Source organism: Mangifera indica, chromosome 6 (assembly GCF_011075055.1).
Source record: "Mangifera indica cultivar Alphonso chromosome 6, CATAS_Mindica_2.1, whole genome shotgun sequence".
In the NCBI taxonomy this organism is placed as follows: domain Eukaryota; kingdom Viridiplantae; phylum Streptophyta; class Magnoliopsida; order Sapindales; family Anacardiaceae; genus Mangifera; species Mangifera indica.
In genome coordinates, this window is record NC_058142.1 from 11,499,628 (window position 1) to 11,522,787 (window position 23,160).

At 33.5% G+C, this 23,160-nt stretch overlaps 1 protein-coding gene and 1 pseudogene across 2 annotated transcripts; one reads left to right on the forward strand and one right to left on the reverse strand.

Moving 5' to 3' along the window:
- Positions 1–477: 477 nt before the first annotated feature.
- On the reverse strand, positions 478–3,787 carry LOC123218503 (putative receptor-like protein kinase At4g00960). Of its 2 annotated transcripts, none has more exons than XM_044639976.1 (7): positions 2,859–3,787; positions 2,581–2,700; positions 1,936–2,057; positions 1,638–1,848; positions 1,284–1,521; positions 1,000–1,150; positions 478–924 (listed from the first exon to the last, which is right to left on the reverse strand). In XM_044639976.1, exons 1-7 carry the CDS (start codon positions 3,640–3,642, stop codon positions 577–579), a joined length of 1,974 nt encoding a protein of 657 aa, XP_044495911.1. In that variant the 5' UTR covers positions 3,643–3,787; the 3' UTR covers positions 478–576. The 2 variants fall into 2 exon arrangements, with proteins under 2 accessions (XP_044495911.1, XP_044495910.1); XM_044639975.1 differs by having other exon boundaries at positions 2,581–2,709.
- A 1,570-nt stretch (positions 3,788–5,357) lies between these two features.
- On the forward strand, positions 5,358–7,145 carry LOC123219663 (annotated as a pseudogene).
- The last annotated feature ends 16,015 nt before the right edge of the window (positions 7,146–23,160 follow it).

The following is a 23,160-nucleotide window of genomic DNA, read 5'->3' on the forward strand; positions in this document are numbered from 1 at the left end:
GGTCTTTATTCATTTCTTAATTATTTTTTTCCCTCTTCCTTTAGATTCTCTAATTGAAGAACAACTTTTTGCCATTAGGAGAGAAACACCCTTTAAATTGCTTACTTGGTGTGCAGGCACATCAATTAGGGTTCTTCAGATACTACATAAGTGTTTTATTAAGCAAAACACCATAAGCAGTACGGAAAATTTTATCTGAACTCCTTATGAATCGCTTCACTACCACGGCATTAATTTTCATCTAGCACAATAAAAAAGTGTTCATGTTTGTAATTGGTTTCCCAGAAGATTTGACAACTTATAAATATTATTGAGTTTACTAAGGTTCCTCCTAAGGCCTATCGGTTATTTGGATGAGTGAAAACAAATTAATTTACATTTGAGTACTCAAATAATGTAACATTATATGATTTGATAATTTTAAATAAAGATAGAATAACACTTAATTAGCCCTACTCTAAGTAAAAATATGCACACTGAAGAAAATGGTTTAGGAATTACCCCGTGAAAACATAAATTTATATGCCTTGTCCCGGGTTTTTCAATAAAATTTTACACAAACATTTGTCCTCAAAACTACCGAGGATGTGGCTCGGTAATTGAAGCCTCATTCACTGAAAGTGGCTTCGTTTCCTCTTCTGAATGTTCGGGTTGTGTCAACCTTGGATTAATGTCCCGTGAGTATGAGATTTCAGATTCTATGTTGCTGTCCATAAAAAACCCAGGCTGCTTGGGAACTGGGAGAGTTAAAGAGTTGCTATTGAGCATTAGAACAACTGAAGCCATGGTTGGTCTGTCTGCTACATTTTCTTGAACACACAGTAGCCCAATGTGAATGCATCTAATCATTTCAGGTCTTGAACCCGATCCCAATGTTGGATCTACAAGATTCAACGCTGTTCCTTCCCTCCAATTTCTCCATGCCTGTAACAATTTATCAATCGTTATAGTCTGTCACGCTTGCAGAAATACATGTAAAAGTTAGAGGCTTATACTTACAAAGCTAAGAAGGTACTCCACATGCCCCTCGTTAAGGAAAGAATTATTTTTCTGTCCGCTTACAATCTCCAAAAGTAACACACCAAAACTAAAAACATCTGATTTTACTGAAAATTGCCCGTGCATTGCATACTCCGGAGCCATATATCCGCTGCACGATGACATCAATAATTATAATAATCTTTAATTGAATTGTAATGTTGGACGTTGTAATAATTTTGTGAGAAGTGTAAGGAAATTTGCTATATAATTTCAAGGAGAGTAAAGTGTAACATGATACTTACTAGGTTCCTACAATTCTACTTGTATCACCTTGAGTTTGATCCATTTGAAACAATCTTGCCATACCAAAATCTGCAATTTTTGGATTCATTTCTGCATCTAGCAAAATGTTGCTAGCTTTGAGATCACGATGAATGATACGTAATCGAGAATCTTCATGAAGATAGAGAAGTCCTCTAGCAATGCCTTCTATAATTTTATATCGCCTTTCCCAATCCAAATTGTGTCGTTTAATTGGATCTAGGCAGTTAAATATTTGTTCAGCTTATTTGAAAACAAGAACAGATCCTATTATGTGGAAGCTTCATAACACAAAACAAACACAAAAAAAAAAATGCAGAAGTGAGTTTAATTACCAAATATGAAGTGATCCAGGCTTGTGTTAGGCACAAACTCGTAGATGAGAAGCCTTTCATCGCCTTCCAAGCAGAAACCCAGTAGCCTAACCAGATTCCTGTGTTGAAGCCTGGCCACTAATAATACTTCATTCTTAAATTCTAGATCTCCTTGTCCAGAATCTCTAGATAGTCTCTTTACAGCTACATCTTGTTGATTAGAAAGCGTACCCTGAAAATTCAACAGAAAAGTTTATAGGCAGAAAAAAAAAAAAAACTAATAATTTCCATAGTAATATATAGAATATATCATAATAACCTTGTACACAGCACCAAATCCACCTCGTCCGAGTTTATTTGCTTCAGAAAAGTCGTTTGTCGCAACTTTGATTGTGTTAAAATCATATTGCAAGGACTCTGCTGTTCTGATTTCATCCACAGCTTCAATAGTGGAAAAAACTTTCAGCGGAAATGCCATTCGGGTGTCTCAGTTTGAAAAAAATACGAAAATTAAAATTAAAAAAAAAACACTTCTGATGAACGCATGACTGTATTCCAGAGCTACTTATCTCAACAAAAATGCATTAATTCTAACTTCAAACCCTGGTTTTAGATGTTTTGTATAACTCTTCAGGGAGACAGTCAGAAAATCATGTAAATAAAACATGGTCATGGGAAAGGGTCAGTTTTTAATAAAAGTGAATTAATTGCTGCTCTGTATTTTTATATTTGGTTTTAAGGAAAACCGATATTGCAGTGTTAATTTATTTCAATCTTCTGTTTTGTATAAAAGTACCTGATTTCATGTCTAGCTAATTAGTGGTAAATAATTTGGAACCAGTACTCAGTTTATTTAATATTTATTGTATAAGTATAGATAGAATTTGTTGTTTCAACGAAATTAAAATAATTAAATTTCAAATATTTTGAAATGTATAAGAAATTAAGAGCGAGCTCTTCTTACTTTCAAATTTTTTCTTGGGCTTCCTCACTTTGAAGCAGATGCAGATGAGGATAAGAAATATAACCAGAGCAACAGCTGAGACAACAATGATTATGATGACGACGGTTCCAGAAGTGTTACCTGCAAAATCTTTTTCTTATCATATAACTTTTCATATTAAATTTTTCATCACTGTTATAGATTCTTATATGCAAGAATGATATTAAATTTCCTGATGACATAAATCTTCAGATATTATGCGTGTATATATAAATATAGATGGTAAAATTAATCTGTACCATTGTTTTCCGGCGGAGGAGGCGGTGGTGCTTGATCGTCAGTTGTAGGGTCATAGAAACGATAGACCTCATACCTAATATTACAACTGGGAACTAAAACTCTTCCTCCTTCCTTCCCAGCACAACAATCTGAAAATTGTCCAATAATAGTGTCAAGGCAGTCGTTGCAGTCCATATCTGTCAAGTCGGGAGTGCACTGAACAAGTCCATACAATGTTTTAAAATCCGGGGCAGATGTATTTCCAGCAGCGAACTTTAGAAGCGAACCGCCAGATTGAGCTTTATTTTTCAGGCTGTCCATTAATGTCTGCAGCACTTGATTGAATTCTGCAACACTTGATACATTATTATTGTTCCACTTCGAATATCGAGGAAGGACTTCGCTTGTGCCAAATATGGAGCGGTTTGAGTAGCGTAACAGACATTGGTCATACCATCCAATAGCCTCCATTTGGTTGGGACAGAGCTGAGTGAGCTTATGTCGAGAATCATTGAGGCAACTACGGCAATCCTCTACTTTAACATCTCCTCTACAAAGAGCCATTGCGTTTACTTTGTCTGAGTTTTGTCCAACAGAAAAATTGTAGAATCCATTGGTGTTTGAAGAAACAGTAGAGAGGAGGGCATTGAGGTTTGCCTGGTACGTACTATTTGCTGTATAGTTACCTTTGCTGTTTTCGCAGCGGTAGTACAGGAAGTCTGGCTGGGCAATTGTGGGTTTAGCAATATGTAGAAGAATGAAACAAAGGAAAAGCATAAATCTTGAAGAGCCTGTTGTGATCATTCTGTATCTCTTGTGCAAAAATGCAAGAATTTTTTGTCCAGGCTACGATGTTCTAATTAAGGCTGTTTAATTAGACAAGTTGCTTCTCCGTTAATGTCAGTCAAGTGACAAGACAACGAATCAGGATATTAAAAGTGAGAATGGAAAACTTTTTCATCGATTGGTTTTATGGAATTTAAAAGATAAGTGGTTATTTAATGATGGCTAGACCAGTGGTAAACGACAACCAAGGAAATATAATTATAAAGAAACGCGTTTTCCCATGGACTTGTACTTAGAGATGACCAACCGATGGGTTGGGTCAAAACCGGCCTAAAAGGGTTCAAAGGAGTTGCCGAGAAAAACCGAATAGAATTGTGTATTATTGATTTATTTATTTAATTGTTTTGAGTTTTAAATCCCGTGTTATCAAGTGCACACCTAATTTATTTGTTTTATAATTGCCTCAAGTGGAAACTTCCCTCCGGGCGGCTACTATTTTTATTTATTTAAATCGACCAACAATGGCAATTTCACACCAGTCCCCTTCAAATTCAATGAATTAGAAGATGGATGACCTTTGCAAATGCGGCAGCTGCCATATTTTGACTGGAATTTTTGTTTCTTTTTTATCGACCTATTTCTTTTCTTTTTTTTTTTTTTAATGGAGAATTATGAAGAGTGTAATCACCAGACAAATCCATGGGCTTTTACTCATGTTACAAGCACAATCAACAAGGCAACTATTGTTGGCCCAGATCTGACCCTATTCCATTTGTTATACCATATTAAACATTAAATTGCAAAAATACTAATTTGTAATATCTTAGTCCAAATAGCTTGATCCAATATGAAGATATAGTTCGTTTTTTAAATAGTCCATTATGATTTTATTTTTAGGTTTTACAATAAAAAATACGTCTAAATTATCCAAAATAAAAAACAATAAATACATCTTAACAATGATATAAAATGTAAATACATAACTAATATAACTTCCATACTTTTTCGATATAAGATTTAACTATAACTTCTATACCTAATATCTCTGTCATGTTTTGTCGATGTGAATTTTGTCTAGAGTTGTCACATATTCATCTATCACGGCACCTTTCAAGAACTTCAATATTAATATAAAAATTTGTAATCTGCCACACAAGAGTACCAGGACATACTGACCTCCCGTGAGAAGACATCATCAATGCAGCTCCCTTAATAGTAAAAGAGTTCATGCCGCTGAATTGTATTTAGTAGAAGTCCATGATGAAACCAAGTTCTTTAGATCCAAATCCAGGCCATGTCATTGGTGCCTCCAAACTGCATTGCTGGCTTCCCTTTAGCCAATAAAATTTCCTTTTCTTTTTCTTTGTTTTTTAACAAAATTTATTATTTATATTTTTAAATAAGTGTAAATATTTTATTGCATAAAATTATTTTAGCAGACTTTATTTTGATTGTATTTTTTGTATAACTTGTACAACTATTGGTTTGTCCCGGCTCCCTATTCAATGTAATTATTTTTAATAACAAGTATTCTTAAATTGAACAGGATTATAATAAAATGTCCTTAAATTGCATGAATTGAAATTTGTCCCTAAATAACAAACTTGAGTTTGACTTTCAGAATTTTATAAAAAGGTTGTAAATTTATATATTTACCCTTATACAAATAAATGTTTTTCTAATTTCTATAATACAGATTTTGGAAATCGATTGTGTATTCAAATGGTGCGTAAATGTATGGTAAGATCCTTTGTAAGTTGCCAATACATAAACACAACAACATGCACTTGCTTGTTGCCAAAAGTGCAATGCATGTATCAATATATCTTTACCAAAAGCATTGCAAGTTGGTGTTGTTAATGATACAAATTGTTGATACTTTCAATATATCCTTATACAACACAACTAACGTTTCATTAATATTACAATAAGTATTGAAAGATGTGGGTAGCCTAAATTTCGATCCTGAACTTCAAAATAACTCAGTATCTTTCATTAACCCCCAAGATTCTGAGGAACTGAGAAGGCAAGGTCACATGATCATAGACTTCATTGCTGATTATTACAAAAATGTTGAGAAACAGCCGGTTCAAAGCCAGGTTGAACCGGGTTATCTCAGTAAACGCTGGCCAAAATCTGCACCAAATAATCCTGAACCTATTGAGAAAATCCTCCAGGATGTCCAGGAACACATTGTCTCTGGATTAACACATTGGCAAAGTCCTAATTATTTTGCATACTTCCCTTCTAGTGGCAGAGTCGCTCGGATTATTGGTGAAATGATTAGCACAGGCTTTCATGTTGTAGGATTTAATTGGAAGTCATCACCTGCAGCAACTGAGCTCGAAAATATTGTTATGGATTGGTTTGGAGAAATGCTGAAGCTTCCTAAATCTTTCCTTTTCTCTGGAAATGGTGGGGGTGTTATACAAGGTACTACATGTGAAGCCATTTTGTGCACATTATCTGCTGCAAGAGATCAAACTCTCAGTAAGATTGGAAGAGAAAACATTACAAAGCTTGTTGTTTATGGTTCTGATCAAACTCATAGTGCTCTCTAAAAAGCTGCTCAAATCGCCAGCATTGATCTCAACAACTTCCGGGCTATTAAGACTATGAAATCATCTTCATTTGGTCTATGCCCGGACTTCCTGCAGTCAATAGTTGAATCAGATGTAGAAGCGGGGTTGATCCCTCTTTTTCTATGTGCTACAGTTGGCACGACAGGAACAAACGCCGCTGATCCAGTCGGTCCGCTAAGTGACATTGCCAAAAGATATGGAATATGGGCTCATATTGATGCTGCATATGCTGGAAGTTCCTGTATCTGCCCAGAGTTTCGACATTTCCTGAATGGTCTTGAAGATGTGAACTCCTTCAGTCTCAATGCACACAAATGGTTCTTCACTACTCTAGATTGTTGTTGCCTTTGGGTGAAGAATCCAGGCGCTCTCATAAAATCGCTCTCAACAAATCCAGAGTTTTTGAGGAACAAGGCTACTGGTTCGAAGAAAGTGGTGGATTATAAAGATTGGCAAATAACTCTAAGCCGAAGATTTAGGGCCATGAAACTATGGATGGTTCTTAGAAGCTATGGAGTGGCCAATCTCAGGAATTTCCTTCGAAGCCTTGTGAGAATGGCAAAGCTCTTTGAAGAGCTAGTGGAAGTGACAAGAGGTTTGAAGTTGTTGTTCCAAGAAACTTTGCTATGGTTTGTTTTCGGGGATTGCCATCAACATTGGATAAGGCAAGTGAGGTGGAGAGAGTAAATAAATTCAATAGTGAATTGTTGGAGTCCATAAATAGATCTGGGAAATTATTCATGACTCATGCCATGGTAGAGGGAATCTTTGTGATAAGGTTTGCTATTGGTGCTACTCCGGCAGAGGAACGGCATGTGGTGGCGGCTTGGAAGGTGGTGCAACAGCATTTTGAAGCCAACCTTAAAATGTAGATGAAAATGCAAATTAAGTCGGTGGTAGAAATTTCCCAATTTGGATCCATATTATAAATTCATATTAAGGTAGATGTTACTACCTAATTTTATCTTGATGAAAATGTTAAACTCAGCTTACTTTCTAGTGGTTTTATTTTTATGTGTTGAAGTTTCTTTCTAAATTTTTATGTAAGAATATTTAATGTAATAAAAGAAAAAAGAGTTTCAATGAAATGCTTTAAATATGGATAATCACTAGCAAAATCTAGAAAATCCCTTTCAAAAATTTAAAAACGCATCTATCAGTCATTAAATACATTTATCCCTCATTAAAATAAAAAGAATCTATTAATATTTGGGGTTATTAAATTAAATGTCTTAATATTCTCAAAACTAAACAAAAAGGCCTTAATTTTTTCATATAAAGCGAAATACTACCAAAATTCCCTCTTTATATGATCTTGTGAGATGTTCACTCGTAGTAAATAGTGCATCACAAGTTACTGTTTACTTTCACATGAAACAGTGATTTTTCGCAAGAAGTAAACAGTGTATCACAAAAAATTATTGTTAACTTCATGTGAAATAGTTATTTTTTGCAAGAAGTAAATAGTACATCACAAAAAATCCCTACTAATTTTATATGAAACAATGACTTTTCGTGATGCATTGTATACCGTGAGTGAACAGTCTCATGAAAAATTACTTTTTCATAATTAGTAAATAGCAACTTCGTGATGTACTGTTTACCTCGAGGCATGTGAAAGTGCCTTTTAAAAAGCAATTCACTGATGGGTACTGTTTATCACAAATTTAATTCTAGAAATTAAATTAATTTTCAAAAAATAATGTCTAAAATAACAACAATTAAATCTACACCTATTCTAATATAAAATTGTTCAACAAATTTATTCAAAACACCAAAAAAATTAACCTATACAATCAATTGTACAAATTCAAAAACCCTAACCTCAATAATATATGAATTTGAGCTTATGAATTTAGACTATTTAATTTAATTTCCCTATATAAAATATATGAATTTGATTTAATGGATAAATTAAGTTTTGGATTAAGATTTGCATAAATATCTTGTTATCATGAATTGATTATTTTTTTATTCGAACTCAAAAATAGAAATTTTCTTTCTTTTAAACGAAATCACAATATTAAATATTGAGTGAAACTGAAAATTTGAATAGAATAAGAAAGATATGAGGGTAAGGACTTATATAGAAGTGGTGAAGAGTATTTTTAATTTTTAAAAAGAAAAATTGAGATATTTTAACTTGTGAAAATGAGGCATTTTCATCGAACCTCATAAGGATGGGCATTTTTGCTTATGTGCTTTACAGGCTATTTAATTTAATATCCTTGATATTAAAGATATAATCCTCGATTAACCCTTCTCTCGTTTCACCTCTGCAAAATCCAACAATGCTCTTAGATGGCATCATCTCCACTTCACTCCCATCCCTCCGCCTCAAAACAAATGAAACTACACCATTTCAGCATAAATCACCACAACCACCAACAACAAATTCTCCATCTTTGACCAAGAACTTGAATCCCGTGGCTTCATTTTATGTCGTACCATTTGAGCATGATAAACTCAGAAGGTCTGTACAAGTGCCACAAAAAAATCCAAAATATTCGGCCATGGATTACACGACGTGTTAAGTTGCATGCTTTGCATGAGCCATGCAACATGCACAATAAGACGTATAAAGTACTGGTCTTCAGTAATGGGAGAAGTAATGGGGTCCAACAGTTTTTTTCAATAATTCTGCTATTTTGTTGTAAAGTAGCAGTTAGGGTGAAGTAGTGGGAAAAAAGTTATTATGTTTCTTTTTGTATTTAAACTCCTTTCAGTAGATGTACAGGCAACTTATTTTCGAAATAATATTTTGGGTTGTTCTCACCCTAAGTTGAACTCTATTTTATTAAGCTTTGATTGGGACCTAACAGTGGTATTAGAGCTTGGCACCATGGCTATTAATGAAGAGCGGATCAAACACCTTGAAGCAAGACTCGGTGGACTACAAGATAGTTTTTCCTATTTGGAACTTAACGTCGCTGATTGGCTGCATAAATTGGAGAATGCAATTAGCAAGATGCCTGAAGTCCTACTTTCTAAGCAAGAAACACCCACCAAAAGCACCAATGGTCGCCATGGGAACTCTTCCAATGGCCATTTTCATGAGACAAGAAAGGGAACTTGAGATACTGGTGAAAATGGGCGACCCTTGTATCCCCAGATTCTCTGGTGACGACCCTATCGAATGGTTTACTAGAGTGGACCAATTCTTTGAATATCAAAGCACCCAGGAAACGCAAAAAGTGTCCTTGGCTTCTTTCTATCTAGAGAAGGAAGCAAATCAGTGGTGGCAATGGCTACATCAAGTTTACACGAAAGAAGGCAAAAAAGTGATATGGGAACTACTCGTCAAAGAACTATGGGCTCGGTTCGGTCCTACAGATTATGACAACTTTGATGAAGCTTTGTCAAAAATAAGACAAGTCGGCTCCTTACACAAATACCAGAAAGAATTTGAGAGGTTAGGAAATTGGGTGCAAGGTTAGACATAGAAGGTTGGAACATTTATGGGAAGACTCAAGGCTACGATAGCAGAAGGAATTTGGATGTTCAAACCAAAATCCTTGAAGGAAGTAATCAGTCTTGCTCGGATGAAAGATGATCAAGTTAACTGACAACAAAGATTCAACAAGCCATTTGCTCGAGCATTAGCTGACTCACCTTCCTCAACACCAATCAAACCATCAACTTCAATCAAACGATTGACTTGGGAGGATATGTAGAAACAAAGGGCACAAGGACTTTGCTTCAATTGTGAGAAAAAGTTTACACTAGGCCACAAGTGTCACAGCCCTCAACTCTTTTTGCTAGAAGGTGGCGATGATCATTCGGATGATGAAGCAAATCTGGATGCTTAGCCTAAAATATCTCTTCATGCTCTCTCGGGTTGGTCTACCTTTCAGACCATGTGGGTGATGGTAAATATTGGACACCATGAAATGGTTATGCTTATTGATAGGGGCTCTACCCATAATTTCATTAGTGAGAAAGTGACCAACATGTTACAATTGCTAGTAAATCCTACAAGGCCTTTTAGTGTAAATATGGCAAATGGAGAACCATTAAAATGTCAAGGGTGCTTCAAAAATGTTTCTGTTTTAATTCAAGGTATTTCTTTTATCCTAACCCTTTATGCTTTACCATTAAGTGGATTGGATTTGGTGTTAAGTATCCATTGGTTAGAGCAATTGGGTACTGTATCATGCAATTGGAAACAATTAACCATGAAGTTCATATTGGGAAATCAAACTCACATATTGCATGGCATCAACAACCAAGCGATCCAGCCTATCTCCATAAAAGCCATCTCTAAAGATATTCGTCATGGGAGCTCAGTATTTGCCTTGTGTTTTAAAGGCATAACACAACTATTATCACCACAAATTCATCCTAAAATGCAACAATTATTGTGAGCATTTGAAGACATATTTCAAGAGCCTAAGCAATTACCGCTTATTCGAGTAGTGGATCATCACATCAACCTGAAAGAAGAGACCGAACCTATTAATGTGAGACCATATAGGTATGCTTACTTTCAGAAGGTTGAAATTGAAAAACAAGTTCAAGACATGTTATAGTTGGGACTCATATGACCTAGTACTAGTCATTTTCAATCCCCTGTCTTGGTAAAAAAAAAAGATAGGACATGGCAATTTTGCATGGACTATCAAACACTTAATGAAGTGACCATTAAAGATCGATTCCCTATTCCTACTATGGATGATATGCTTGATGAACTCTATGGGGCTTTCTATTTCACCAAACTTGATTTACGGGTAGGATTCCATCAGGTACGAATCCATCCTCCACATATCCATAAAACAACATTTCGTACTCACAACGGTCATTATGAATATTTAGATATGCCCTTTGGTCTTTGCGATGCCCCATCTACCTTCCAAGCAGTTATGAATTCCATCTTTCGTTCTTATCTTCGAAATTTTGTACTAGTTTTCTTTGATGACATTTTAATATATAGCCCTAATTGGAATCTACACCTTAAACATGTTTAGAAAGCTTGCGAAATATTAAGGCAAAATCAGTTTTATATTAAATTGAGCAAGTGCGTTTTTGGTCAACAAGAGTTAGAATACTTAGGCCATATAGTGACTCCACAAGGAATTAAAGTGGATCAAGGTAAAATACAAGCTATGTTGAATTGGCCTAGGCCTACTAATGTTTCTGAGTTACGTGGATTTTTAAGCCTTATAGGTTACTATTGGAAGTTTGTTCACAATTATGGCGTCATCGCTAGGCCTCTCACTAATCTCTTAAAAAATGGGTAATTCGGATGGACAGATGAAACAGAACATGCATTTCAGAATCTTAAACAAGTCATGACTACAATTCTAACACTAGCTATGCCAAATTTCAATGAACCCTTTATCATTGAAGCGGATGCATCCAATGATGGCATAGAGGCAGTTCTCACTCAACAAGGGAAATCTATTGCATTCATGAGTAGAGCATTGAGAACCGCTAAACGGTCTTGGTCCACCTACGCCAGGAGATGCTAGCAATCATCCAAGCTATACAAACTTGGAGACCTTACCTGCTAGGCTAAAAGTTTTACATCAAAACAGATCACTAGAGCCTCAAGTACCTACTCGATCAAAGCATTGTGACACCGGAGCAAGAAAAATGGGTTTCTAAATTGCTTGGCTATGACTATGAAATCACATATACATTAAGCAAGGAAAACCACACAACTTATGCTTTATCATGCGTAGTGGGTAGCCCAAGCCGTAATGCTCTCATCATTTCTTGAGCTCACATATGGGACACTATTAAGACTGAAGCTAAAACCTATCCTTACATGCAATGACTTTGCCAACAAGCACAAGACAAACTAGACAGTCCTTACATATGGCGCAATAATTTGGTTTATTATCACAATCGGGTCGTCCTTCCTTCCTATTCAGATGTCGTCCAACAATTATTATAGGAGTTTCATGATTCCACTTGGGCAGGTCATTCGAGTATACTTCGCACGTATAAAAAATTAGCTCAGCAATTTTATTGGCCTACCATGTACAAAATAGTGAAGGAATATGTTGCTTCTTGCCAAATACGCCAATGCCCATCGCCCGTCGGACTCCTACAGCCACTACCGATCCACTATAAAGTATGGGATAATATCACCATGGACTTTATAGACAGACTTCCACCTTCAAATGGCAAACAAGTTATTCTGGTTGTCATTGACAGATTAAGCAAATCAGCACATTTTTTAGCCTTGTCCTATCCATATACAGCGAAGATAGTAGCCAAGAAATTTGTTGAAGGAGTTGTTAAACTACATGGAATGCCACAGTCAATCATTAGTGATCAAGACCCTATTTTCCTTAGCCGTTTCTGGCAGGAATATTTTAAACTATCTGAAACACAATTGAAGATGAGCTTGGCCTATCACCCTTAAATCAACGACCAGTCCGAAGTAGTGAACTGTTGTGTGGAACAATACCTTCAGTGTTTTGTTTATCATCAACCAAAAAAATGGTATTCTTTCTTGCCTTGGGCTGAATTTTGGTACAACACCACCTATCATTCCTTTATTGGAATGACTCCTTTTCAAGCCCTTTACAGTCGACCACCACCAATAATTCCACCATATCAAGAAAGAACTTGTTCAGTACATGAAGTGGATCAAAACCTGGTTGCCCGAGATGTTTTACTAAATCAACTCAAGGATAATTTACATGTTGCCAATAATCGAATGAAACAGCGAATTGATTCGAAATACAGAGATGTCAAATTTTAGGTAGGGAATATGGTCTTTCTCAAGCTCCATCCTTATCGTCAACATTCAGTGTTTAAGCGGGCTTATCAAAAGCTTGCAAGTCAGTTTTACGGACCATATCTGGTGGAAGAACGAATTGGCAATGTAGCCTACAAGCTCAAGCTTCCTCTATGCTTTTGTATACATCCAGTTTTTCATGTGTCCATGTTCAAGAAACACATAAGTGATACTAATGTTATAAGTTCTGAAATGCCACCTATTTCACCTGATGGTGACTTCATCTTGGAGCCTGAAACCATATTGGATACACGTTGGATAAAACGTGGTTCTAAATTTGTGGAAGAAATTTTAGTTAAGTGGAAACGTCTTTTTGCTGAAGATGCTACTTGGGAAAATTCGCAGGAACTATAGACTCGTTTTCTGAACCTTGAGGACAAGGTTCCGCTGACAGGGGAGGGCAATGATAAACTCAGAAGGTCTGTCTGAGTGCCATAGAAAAATCCAAAATATTCGGCCATGGATTACACAACGTATTAAGTTACATGCATTGCATGAGCCATGCAACATGCACAATAAAACGCACAAAGTAATGGTCTTCAGAAGTGGGGTCCAACAGTTTTTTTCAATAATTCTGCTATTTTGTTACAAAGTAGTAGTTAGGGTCAAGTAGTGGGAAAAAAGTTGTTATGTTTCTTTTTGTATTTAAACTCCTTTTAACAGATGTACAAATAACTTATTTTCGAAATAATATTCTGGGCTGTTCTCACCCTAGGTTGAACTCTATTTTATTAAGCTTTTATTGGGACCTAACAGAGCATAACCATTGAACCAAAATCACAGTCTCTGATTAGGGTTTTGAATCAAGGAAAGTGTAGAAGAGCCAAGAAGAAGGAGAGAGAAACAAACTATGAAAGACATTCTGAGTTAATTTGTGAAGTAACTAAGTACATGTGCTCTTGTAGATTAATTTAGCATCACTCAGCAATAATCCTATCAATTCAAACTGATTCAGTATGCTTCATCACTGCTCACCATCAATTTAACAAAACATAACCTACCAATTTAACAAAACTACAACCATAGCAATACCTGTAAATAATACCATTACCAATCCCTAATTCTATCAATCATAACTACAGCACCAATAAAAGAAGACATCAACAAACACCTCTAGATAATACAATCACTATTCCAATATTTTATCAATCATGATTGTATTATCAACAAACAAAAACAAAGTGTTTTTGGGGACTGAAAACATCAGCCATTTAACTAACACACTTCAGAAAAAGAAAAGAGAGGTCATTCATGAGCCTGTTTTATTTAATGAAGATTTTATTGGGTACAAAGGAAGGTAAAATTCCATGGGCTTGTTTCATCTGAGTCTTTATTACACTTGTAAAACTTTAATCTATAAGTCTGATTATTGTACACTGAATTTAGCCATAGAATAAACTTGACGGGAGACAGGTTAAAAAAAAAAAGGGAACAAATCATGATTCCTGTTTTTGTTTTTTCTTGAATAAACCATGCAACCAATCCCATCAGGATCGACTACAAATCCTATTGGCCTATAAAACCCCAACACTCTGGGCTTAGAATGTAGTGCTATATAAAAATCCCTTTGGCTAACAACTCTTTTATCAATCTCTCTATCACGAGCTTCCCTAACCCAATCCTTTGAAAAGATGGGTCAAGCACCACGTCCCAAACGATTGTGACAAGGAAGGCGCAACAGTTGGTGGTGAAATAAGAGGAGGATTTGTTGACGATGGTGGTGACGGGGGAGGGGCAGTAGAGACAACTGGAGGGGGAGAGTTGTAGGCGTTGAAGGTGGTGTGGATTCAGTGGTCTTTTTAAAAATAAATAAATTTAAATTTAATTAAGTTATTTTAAAAAGAGATATGGAATCAATAACCTAAACATCCAAGGGTTTAAGGAAATTGTCTCTTTTTTTTAGAATTAAGCAAAAATACCCCCTAAACCTGAAATAACCAAAATGCCTTCATATATAAAACCGAAAAAATTCATATCCGCATCTATATTTTCCCTAAATCACTATTTCCAAGATCAGAAAATCCACGAGTTTTTAACGGATCAACTGCAATTACTGAGTTTCAACGGTTTGGAAGGAATTTTTGACATGTTCCAATGGCGAAAATAATAAAGAAGGTAAATAAATCGTCTTTTATCTTGTTTGAATCGTTTTAATATTTAGATTTTGCTGATTAGATTAAGATTTTAAATGTTTTTAGTTTAGAATTTTTGGATTTCAACAATTGATTTTGTGACTTGATTCTTGTCTGTATTAGATGAATTAGTTTAGGGTTATTGTGTTTAAGTAAGTGTACAATCATTTGTTATTGAAATGGTAGTCGAAAGTTGAGATTTTAGTCAAAAAATTGTTTGATTATGAGGTTGGAACTTCACCTCGGGAGAATTTCCCAAACCTGGGGAATCCCAAGTTTGAGAAATATCCTCGAGATTGAATCGATGCCACGAGAGAGGAGGACAAATGCAATTTTCTAAATAGTTGTTACACCAAGGGGGCTATGAAGGAACCTTGAAGAAGGGGAAAATTAAGTTTTAAAATAGTATCCCACGGAGGATCATGGGGGAGGGGGAAAATGTTGATTTTTTAAATAGTGATACCTATGGAGGAGGGGGGAATTCGAGTTTTTAAACATTTTGGACTAGTGGGAGAGAGAGAAATTTATATGGGGGCAAAATGATACTTTTAAACATTTAGGACCTATGAGAGAGTGAACAAATGTTAAGGGGCAAAATGATAATTTTTTTAAATCTAGGGTTTTTTTTGTAGTTTTCAAATTTTATATCTGTTTTTTCACATTCTAGGGTTTTTTACGTGTAGTTTTCAAATTTCAAGTTCGTTTTTTATTTTTGTGATTCTTAAGTTTTTCAACATGTAGTTTTCGAATTTGAGATTGGTTTTTCGGTTTTTATCAATTTAGGGTTTTTTTATGTCTATATTTCAAATTTAATGTCCGTTACTTGATTTCTATCATTTGAAAGTTTTTTACCTGTAGTTTTCGATTTCCAAATTCATTTTTCAATATTCGTCATTATTGAGTTTTTCAACGTGTAGTTTTCAAATTTCAAATTTCAAATCAGTTTTTCAATTTTTGTTATTCTAGGATAATTGGATGTGTAGTTTTCAAATTTCAAGTTTGTTTTTCATTGTTTGTCATTTTAGAGTTTTAAGACGAGTAGTTTTCAAATTCCATGTATATTTTTGGGTATTTGTCAGTTTTGGATTTTTCAATATACAGTTTTCAAATTTCAAATCGTTTTTTGGTTTTTGTGATTCTAGAGTAATTAAACCTTTAATTTTCCAATTTTAGATAAGTTTTTTTAGATTTGTCATTGTAGGGTTTTTTTGCATGTTGTTTTCAAAATTTTGATCCTTTTTCAATGTTTGTCATTTTAAACTTTTTTTACATGTAATTTTTGAATTTCAGATTTATTTTTTTCATTTCAAATTTTTTTTACGTGTAGTTTTCAAATTTCAGGTTAGTTTTTTTTACTTTTTCATTCTAGAGTTTTCGATGTTTAGTTTTTGGCCATTTCGTTATTTCATGGTTTTAATTGATGTATCTACACAATGGTCTCATGTTTGTTTATTGTCAACTTGAAATCTTGCTATTGCTAAATTGTTATTATAGATTATCAAATTGAAGACACATTTCTCAAATTATTTGATCAAGTCAATACGATTAGATAATATTGGTGAATTTACAACTAATACATTTGATGATTATTATATGTCCATGGAGATTGATATTGAGCATTCAATCTTGCATGTCCATTCTTAAAATAGATTGGTTAAGTCTTTTATTAAACAACTTTAGATTGTTACTTTGATGAGACAACCTTCTCACCTTTAAGGAAAAAGAAAATGCCTCGTAAAATTAAACATGAACTCACTTACACTTACCTAATATATCTCATCTAGATCCTTGCACATCCCGAAGTTAAACTTAAGTGCATAAGATAGTATGTTTACAAATTATCATTAACCAAATGTCTGATGTATTTGTGGATATAACAAAAGTGACAAGATCGCATGTACCAGCTACCAACGTACCAACAAGAATTAATGTAACTATTGAATAATCTATTCAAGCCATGACTGATTAATCCACTACACGCCAATAGTGTGGTAGACCTATTGGATTGCAAGACATTATTCCTTAAGAAAGAAAGGCAAAGAATCAAGCAGATATTAATATAATAATGCTAAAATGATTGAAAAATCTACACTCTCTAATATTTCTCTAGAAGAGATTATGGTCTTTGAAGAGAGCTAAGTCTCTGAAGTGGTACAAACCCTTGAAAAACATGTAAATGCCAATACAAAAAATCTATAAATTATGCTTATACACGAGGGGTGTAGAACCGTGAAATGGTTAATATTGATAATGTATTCTCATATGCAGTAGCTATTGAAATTATGAATGATAATGATTTTTAACCATGTACTGTGGATGAATGTAGACAAAGGCATGATGAGCCTAAATAGGAAGAAGCAATTCAGATAGAATTAGCTTCTTTAACAAAATATCAAGTGTTTGGACCTATAGTTCAAACACACCTAAAGACATCCAACTCATTTGATATAAATGAGTATTTGTGAGAAAAAGAAATAAAAAAAATAAGATTATTAGATATAAAATCAAACTTATTGCCCAAAGTTTTTCCCAAAGGCCAGGTATAGAATTTTATGAAACATATGCACCTGTAATGGACATAATCATACTCAAATGTATGATAAGCTTAATAGTCTTTGAAGGACTGAATATGCATCTAATAAACGTAGTTGGTGCTTATTTATATGAAAATTTGGATATTGAAATCTATATGAAACTCTCTAAAAGATTTAAATTGCTCAAAGCAAAAAAAAATCAATCCATGAGGCATATACTCAATCAAATTGCAAAGATCATTATATGGATTAAAACAATATGGAAGAATGTGATACAATCACCTTAGTGAATATTTGATAAAAGAGGGCTATATAAATGACCCTATATGTCTTTGTGTCTTTATAAAAAAGTTAAAATCAGGATTTGCTATTATAATAGTTTATGTTAATAATATGAATTTAATTAGGACTCTTGAAGAGCTCTAAAAAAACTATTGAATGTTTTAAAAAGGAATTTAAGATGAAAGATTTGAGGAAAACAAACTATTATCTCAGCCTATAAATCGAGCAAAATTCAAATGAAATATTTATTAATCATTCAACATATATTAAAAAATTGTTAAAACACCTTAATATGGATAAGACTCATCCTTTGAGCACCTTAATGGTCATTCAATCTCTTAATCTGAAAAATGTCCCATTTCATCCTAAAGAAGAAGGTGAAAAGATACTCGATCCTTAAATACTATAGCTTAATACCATTGAAGTCCTATTATATTTGGCCCAATGCACTAAGCCAAATTTATCTTTGGTAGTGAATTATTAGCCTGATTTAGATCTACACCAACCTATTACCATTGGAACAAAATAAAAAATATACTTTATTATCCATATGGAACTAGAGATTTGAGATATTTTTATTATAGATCAGATATGTTTTTACTTATAATGACATAGTAATATCATGACACTCATCAAAACAGACTTTGGTTGCAACATCTTCGAATCATTCAAAGATTCTAGTTCTCTATAAAGCCAATCAAGAATGCGTATAGTTACAGTCTATCATCCATCACATTCGAAATAAATGTAGTCTTCTTTCCATAATAAACACTCCTTCTATATTATATGAAGACAATATAACATGTACTACCCATATTAGAGGTAGATACATTAAAAGAGACAGAACTAAATATATCTTATCAAAGTTCTTTTACACTCGTGAGTGCTATTAGAGTCGAAAGATTGATGTCAAACAAATACAATCTAGTGATAATTTTTTAGATTTATTCACCAAGACATTATCAACATTAATATTTGAAAAGTTAGTATACAACATTGGTATACAACGACTCAGCAAGAAACCAAATTAATTCTATTACAAAGAAGAAGAACAATCATCAAGGGGAGCAATAACATATTAGACAAAATGTGCACTGTACTATTTTTTCCTTAACTAGGTTTTTGATGAGGCAGTTTAAGCACATTCAACCCTGCTTTACAAGATGTTAAAATAATTACGTTCCTCTGCTTTGGTTTTTATCCCATTGGGTTTTTTCTTAGCAAGGTTATATGTAATTATCTGTAAGTGATGAAAATCCAAGAGGAAGTGTTACAATATAAATGGCTTCCAATGTAAAGAAAGTTTCCCACCCATGAAAAGAATGGGTTGGGCAGCAACATTTAACTCACCTTGGCAGGCATATTTATTGGATAATGAAAACTTGGGTTGTAAAATAATTGGCTATGGAAAGCAATGGAGAGTAGTGGAATGTGCACCAACCCATTTAATATGAAAATTTTTAGGATGCCATCATCTTTCGACCTTTTTGAAACTTCATTAAAATTCGGTTTAAATTTATTTTGATTATTGTAAAATGTTGAATTTTTTAGGACTTGAGCTTGAGTGTTACTATTTGGTTTACATGCTGGTTTTCCAAGTAGCACTGGGGTGACAATTGATTTATGAATAGCAAATACTTTTGATTTTATTAAATCCCTTGTTCAAAGAATCCATATGATAAAATTTTGTTATTCATAATTGGTTTTGAAATTGGATTACTTCAGTTTTTCATCAAATTGTTGTATGTATAAAATTAGATGTCATATGATTAATATGATTTTGATTGATCACAGAGTAGCCATAACATATTTGATTATATCAAAATTTTATATTAAGTATCATAAGATCACATTTAGTTATATGACATCAATTGTAATTAGTCATTGTAAATATGATAAATTTAATCCCACATGAATTTTTATTATATTTATGTAATTAATTAGGATGAAATAACAAATTATTTTTCTTGATCTATCCATAGAAATTAAGAAAAGACATATAATTTGATAGTTTCATTGTAAGGTATGTATATGTATATAAACCTGTTTAAATTAAAAACTAAACCCACAGACAGTTTTTATATTAGATGTTTTATATATCTACAATATGTTTATATATTGTTAGAACATGATATATGTATTAATGTGCCTCCATTTAGTGACATAATTATATATGTTTATATTTATTTACAGTTATTTAACCTGTGAATTTCTCTAATAATGTATATGATGTTTTTTATTTGAGTAGTGATAATTATAAGATTTGGAAGAAGAGACTTTTTCTCCAGTTAGGGTGTATGGACATTGAATATATCATTAGGAAAGATGAACCACTTGCACCTATAGAAACTAGCACTTAGGTTGATGTTGCCTTGTATGAACAATGGCAGCGATCTAATCGCTTAAGTATGATATTCATCAAGATACGTATATCTATTATTATTTGTGGTTCAATCTTTGAGTGTAACAATATTAGGAAATTACTAAAGGCTATTAATGAACAATTTGAGTCTTCAGATAAGACCATTATAAAAAACCTTATGACAAAGTTATCATCAATGAAGCTTACTAGTGTCAAAGGTGTGTGTGAGCACATTATGCAAATAAGAGATACAGTGGCTCAACTTAAGTTTCTTGAGATTGAGATGTCTAAGTCCTGCTTTATTCTGAATTCGCTTCCATAATAATATGGATCTTTCAAAATCTCTTATAACACACGAAAGGAAAAATGGTCAATCAATGAACTATTGATTATATGTGTGCAAGAAGAAAGAAGGTTGTTGATGGAAATTGGTGAAAGTACACATATGGTTACACAAGGAAAGAATAGTCCAATCTCACTTGTATATTATGAATCGAATATGGTTGATTTTTTTCATAACACATAATGAATTGATTCTGGTTCTACAGTTCTTATTTCAAATACATTACAAGACTTTCTAAACCAAAGAAAGTCAATGGCCTACGAATAATGCATCTATTTAAGAAATAAGATGCGTTCACATGTAGAAGCTATTGGAACATGCAAATTAGTTTTAGATATGGTTTTGCATTGGATTTACAATTAACTTTTTATATTCCAAGCTTTTCTAGAAACTTGATTTTAGTTTTGAAGTTGGATTTTCCTTTACATTTTATGAAACATCATTTAATTTGTTTTATATTGCTTCAGTTATAGGAAATGGTACATTATCTGTTTGGTTGTTCCAAATTTATTTACAAAACAATGTTTCATCTAATTCAATGTATGTTTATAATAATGTTGGTATTAAAAAAAGTGGTATGAATGAAAATTCCTCTATGTTGTGGCATCAAAGATTGGGATATATCTCAATAAAGAGAATTAAAAGGTTAGTAAATGATGAAGTATTAGATACTTTAAATTTTACTGACTTTTATTTATATGGATTTCATAAAGGAAAGTAAACAGACAAGTCCAAAAAGGTAGTAAAACATAGACACTTATGATCAGAAATACTTCATCTCTTTTATTAATGATTATTCATAATACATGTATCTTTACATGTTTCATAACAAGAACAAAGCATTGTATGCCTTTGAGGTTTACAAGACAAAAGTAGAGAAATAATATGGAAAATAAATCAAGATCATGAGATCAGATAGAGGTTTCCTTTGATTGTATCAAATCATCACCTTGGGTATCTATTTTTCAAGTTCATCTTGACACCTCAATGAGCCTTAAATCTCATTCAATAATCAATCATATCTTTTATGTGTACAACATGTACATAACCAAGTTACGATTGTACTTTTTCTTATAGAACGGGTGTACTCTTGGCCATGCACGGGTATACATGGCATTATTTTGGAACATAATCACTCTTATGGCTATTCCAAGCATAGATCCCTAAAATCCATTAACTACAGACATGACACTCTATAGTGCATAAGCATACCTCTTTGGAACTTTGGCATGTACTGTCATCTCATGTTGTATAGATGTAAATGTAAGAAAAAGAAGGACGTATGGATGTACCTGTTTACTACATACAGACGTACCTATTTCAATAACACATAAAATCACTCCCAATTATTCTTTCAGATATAAATGCTTGAAAACAAAAGGAATACAGACGTACATGTCTTAAATTCAAAATTATAAGAACTCTTTACTCAAAGAATAGATCAAGCAAACATGATGTATCAATTACAAACAAGAATGTTTATGAATTTATTATGAAAATATAAGGAAGACGATCCTACTTATATGGTTTTTGTAAGCAAGCAATGTTGTCATTGGTACTATTTTTTCTTAGCTTATTCTCCTACTAGAAACCTTCATTGTTGGTTATCGGATGCTTTTCCTCTCTCAAACAAACTCACTATCTCTCTCTTTTTGAATGAAAGGTAGTAATGAATCATGTTTTATTCTTGGCTAGAGACGACTTTGTATATTTATGCCTTTCTTCCTTCGATCAGGATTCTTACTTAATTTGGGAGTCTTGACATTTAACTGCATACGATCGTACATTTTTAGAAGTATGGGTGTACATCCTTTGTTAAGATGTACAAACATGCATTTCTCGAGTGCACAACTATACATAAGCCAAAATAGATTTCTACTTTTGATTTTAGCCCAATTTGACCGAAATTCAATATTAATCATATGAAAAGAATAATAATACCTTTGGAGCATACATGAGGGTGTTATATTTCTCCCCTCCTTATTCAAAATTTTGTCCTTAAAATTTGATTCGAACTATTCTAGGTGGCAATCTCTCATATCTTGCTCAACCTCCTAAGTAGACTTCTTAGCTTTTTGAGGATTTTGACCAAACAAATTTGCTTGTTTTGAAGCACCTTTTCTAATCTATCTATTTACCTTACTAGTAGCTCCTTGCACACAAAGTCCTTGGTTAACTTTAACTCATTAGTCCTCAACATGTGGATTGGGTCTCTCATGTACTTGCAAAGCAATAAGACATAAAACACATTGTGGATACAATCCATGTTAGCCAGTAAGACAATTCTATAGGCTAATTTGCCTTTATTGTGATGGCTTATACAATTAACAAGTTAAGGAGGTTATCTTGTAACTTGTTGCACAAGTCATTGATCAATTTTGGAGAGATCTTATCATTCATAACTCAAAATTTCCAAGAACCTCTATTCTTTAGTTATTGTGAGGTGGTAATAGTCACCACTCCTAGTTGATCAATGTAGAGAAACGTTGGCAACATAGGCTATAAAATTTAATGCATCTTTGTTTCATTTTTTTGCTCTAACAAAGCATGTGG

Bases quoted from the DNA above. Each gene is read 5' to 3' on its own strand.
- LOC123218503 (XM_044639975.1), bottom strand. From the start codon at position 3,642: ATGATCACAACAGGCTCTTCAAGATTTATGCTTTTCCTTTGTTTCATT. The intron at 2,058-2,580 runs GTAAGAAGAGCT...CCACTATTGAAG, and splicing joins GCCCAAGAAAAAATTTGAAA to CTGTGGATGAAATCAGAACA. The intron at 1,849-1,935 runs GTTATTATGATA...TTGAATTTTCAG, and splicing joins GATTTGGTGCTGTGTACAAG to GGTACGCTTTCTAATCAACA.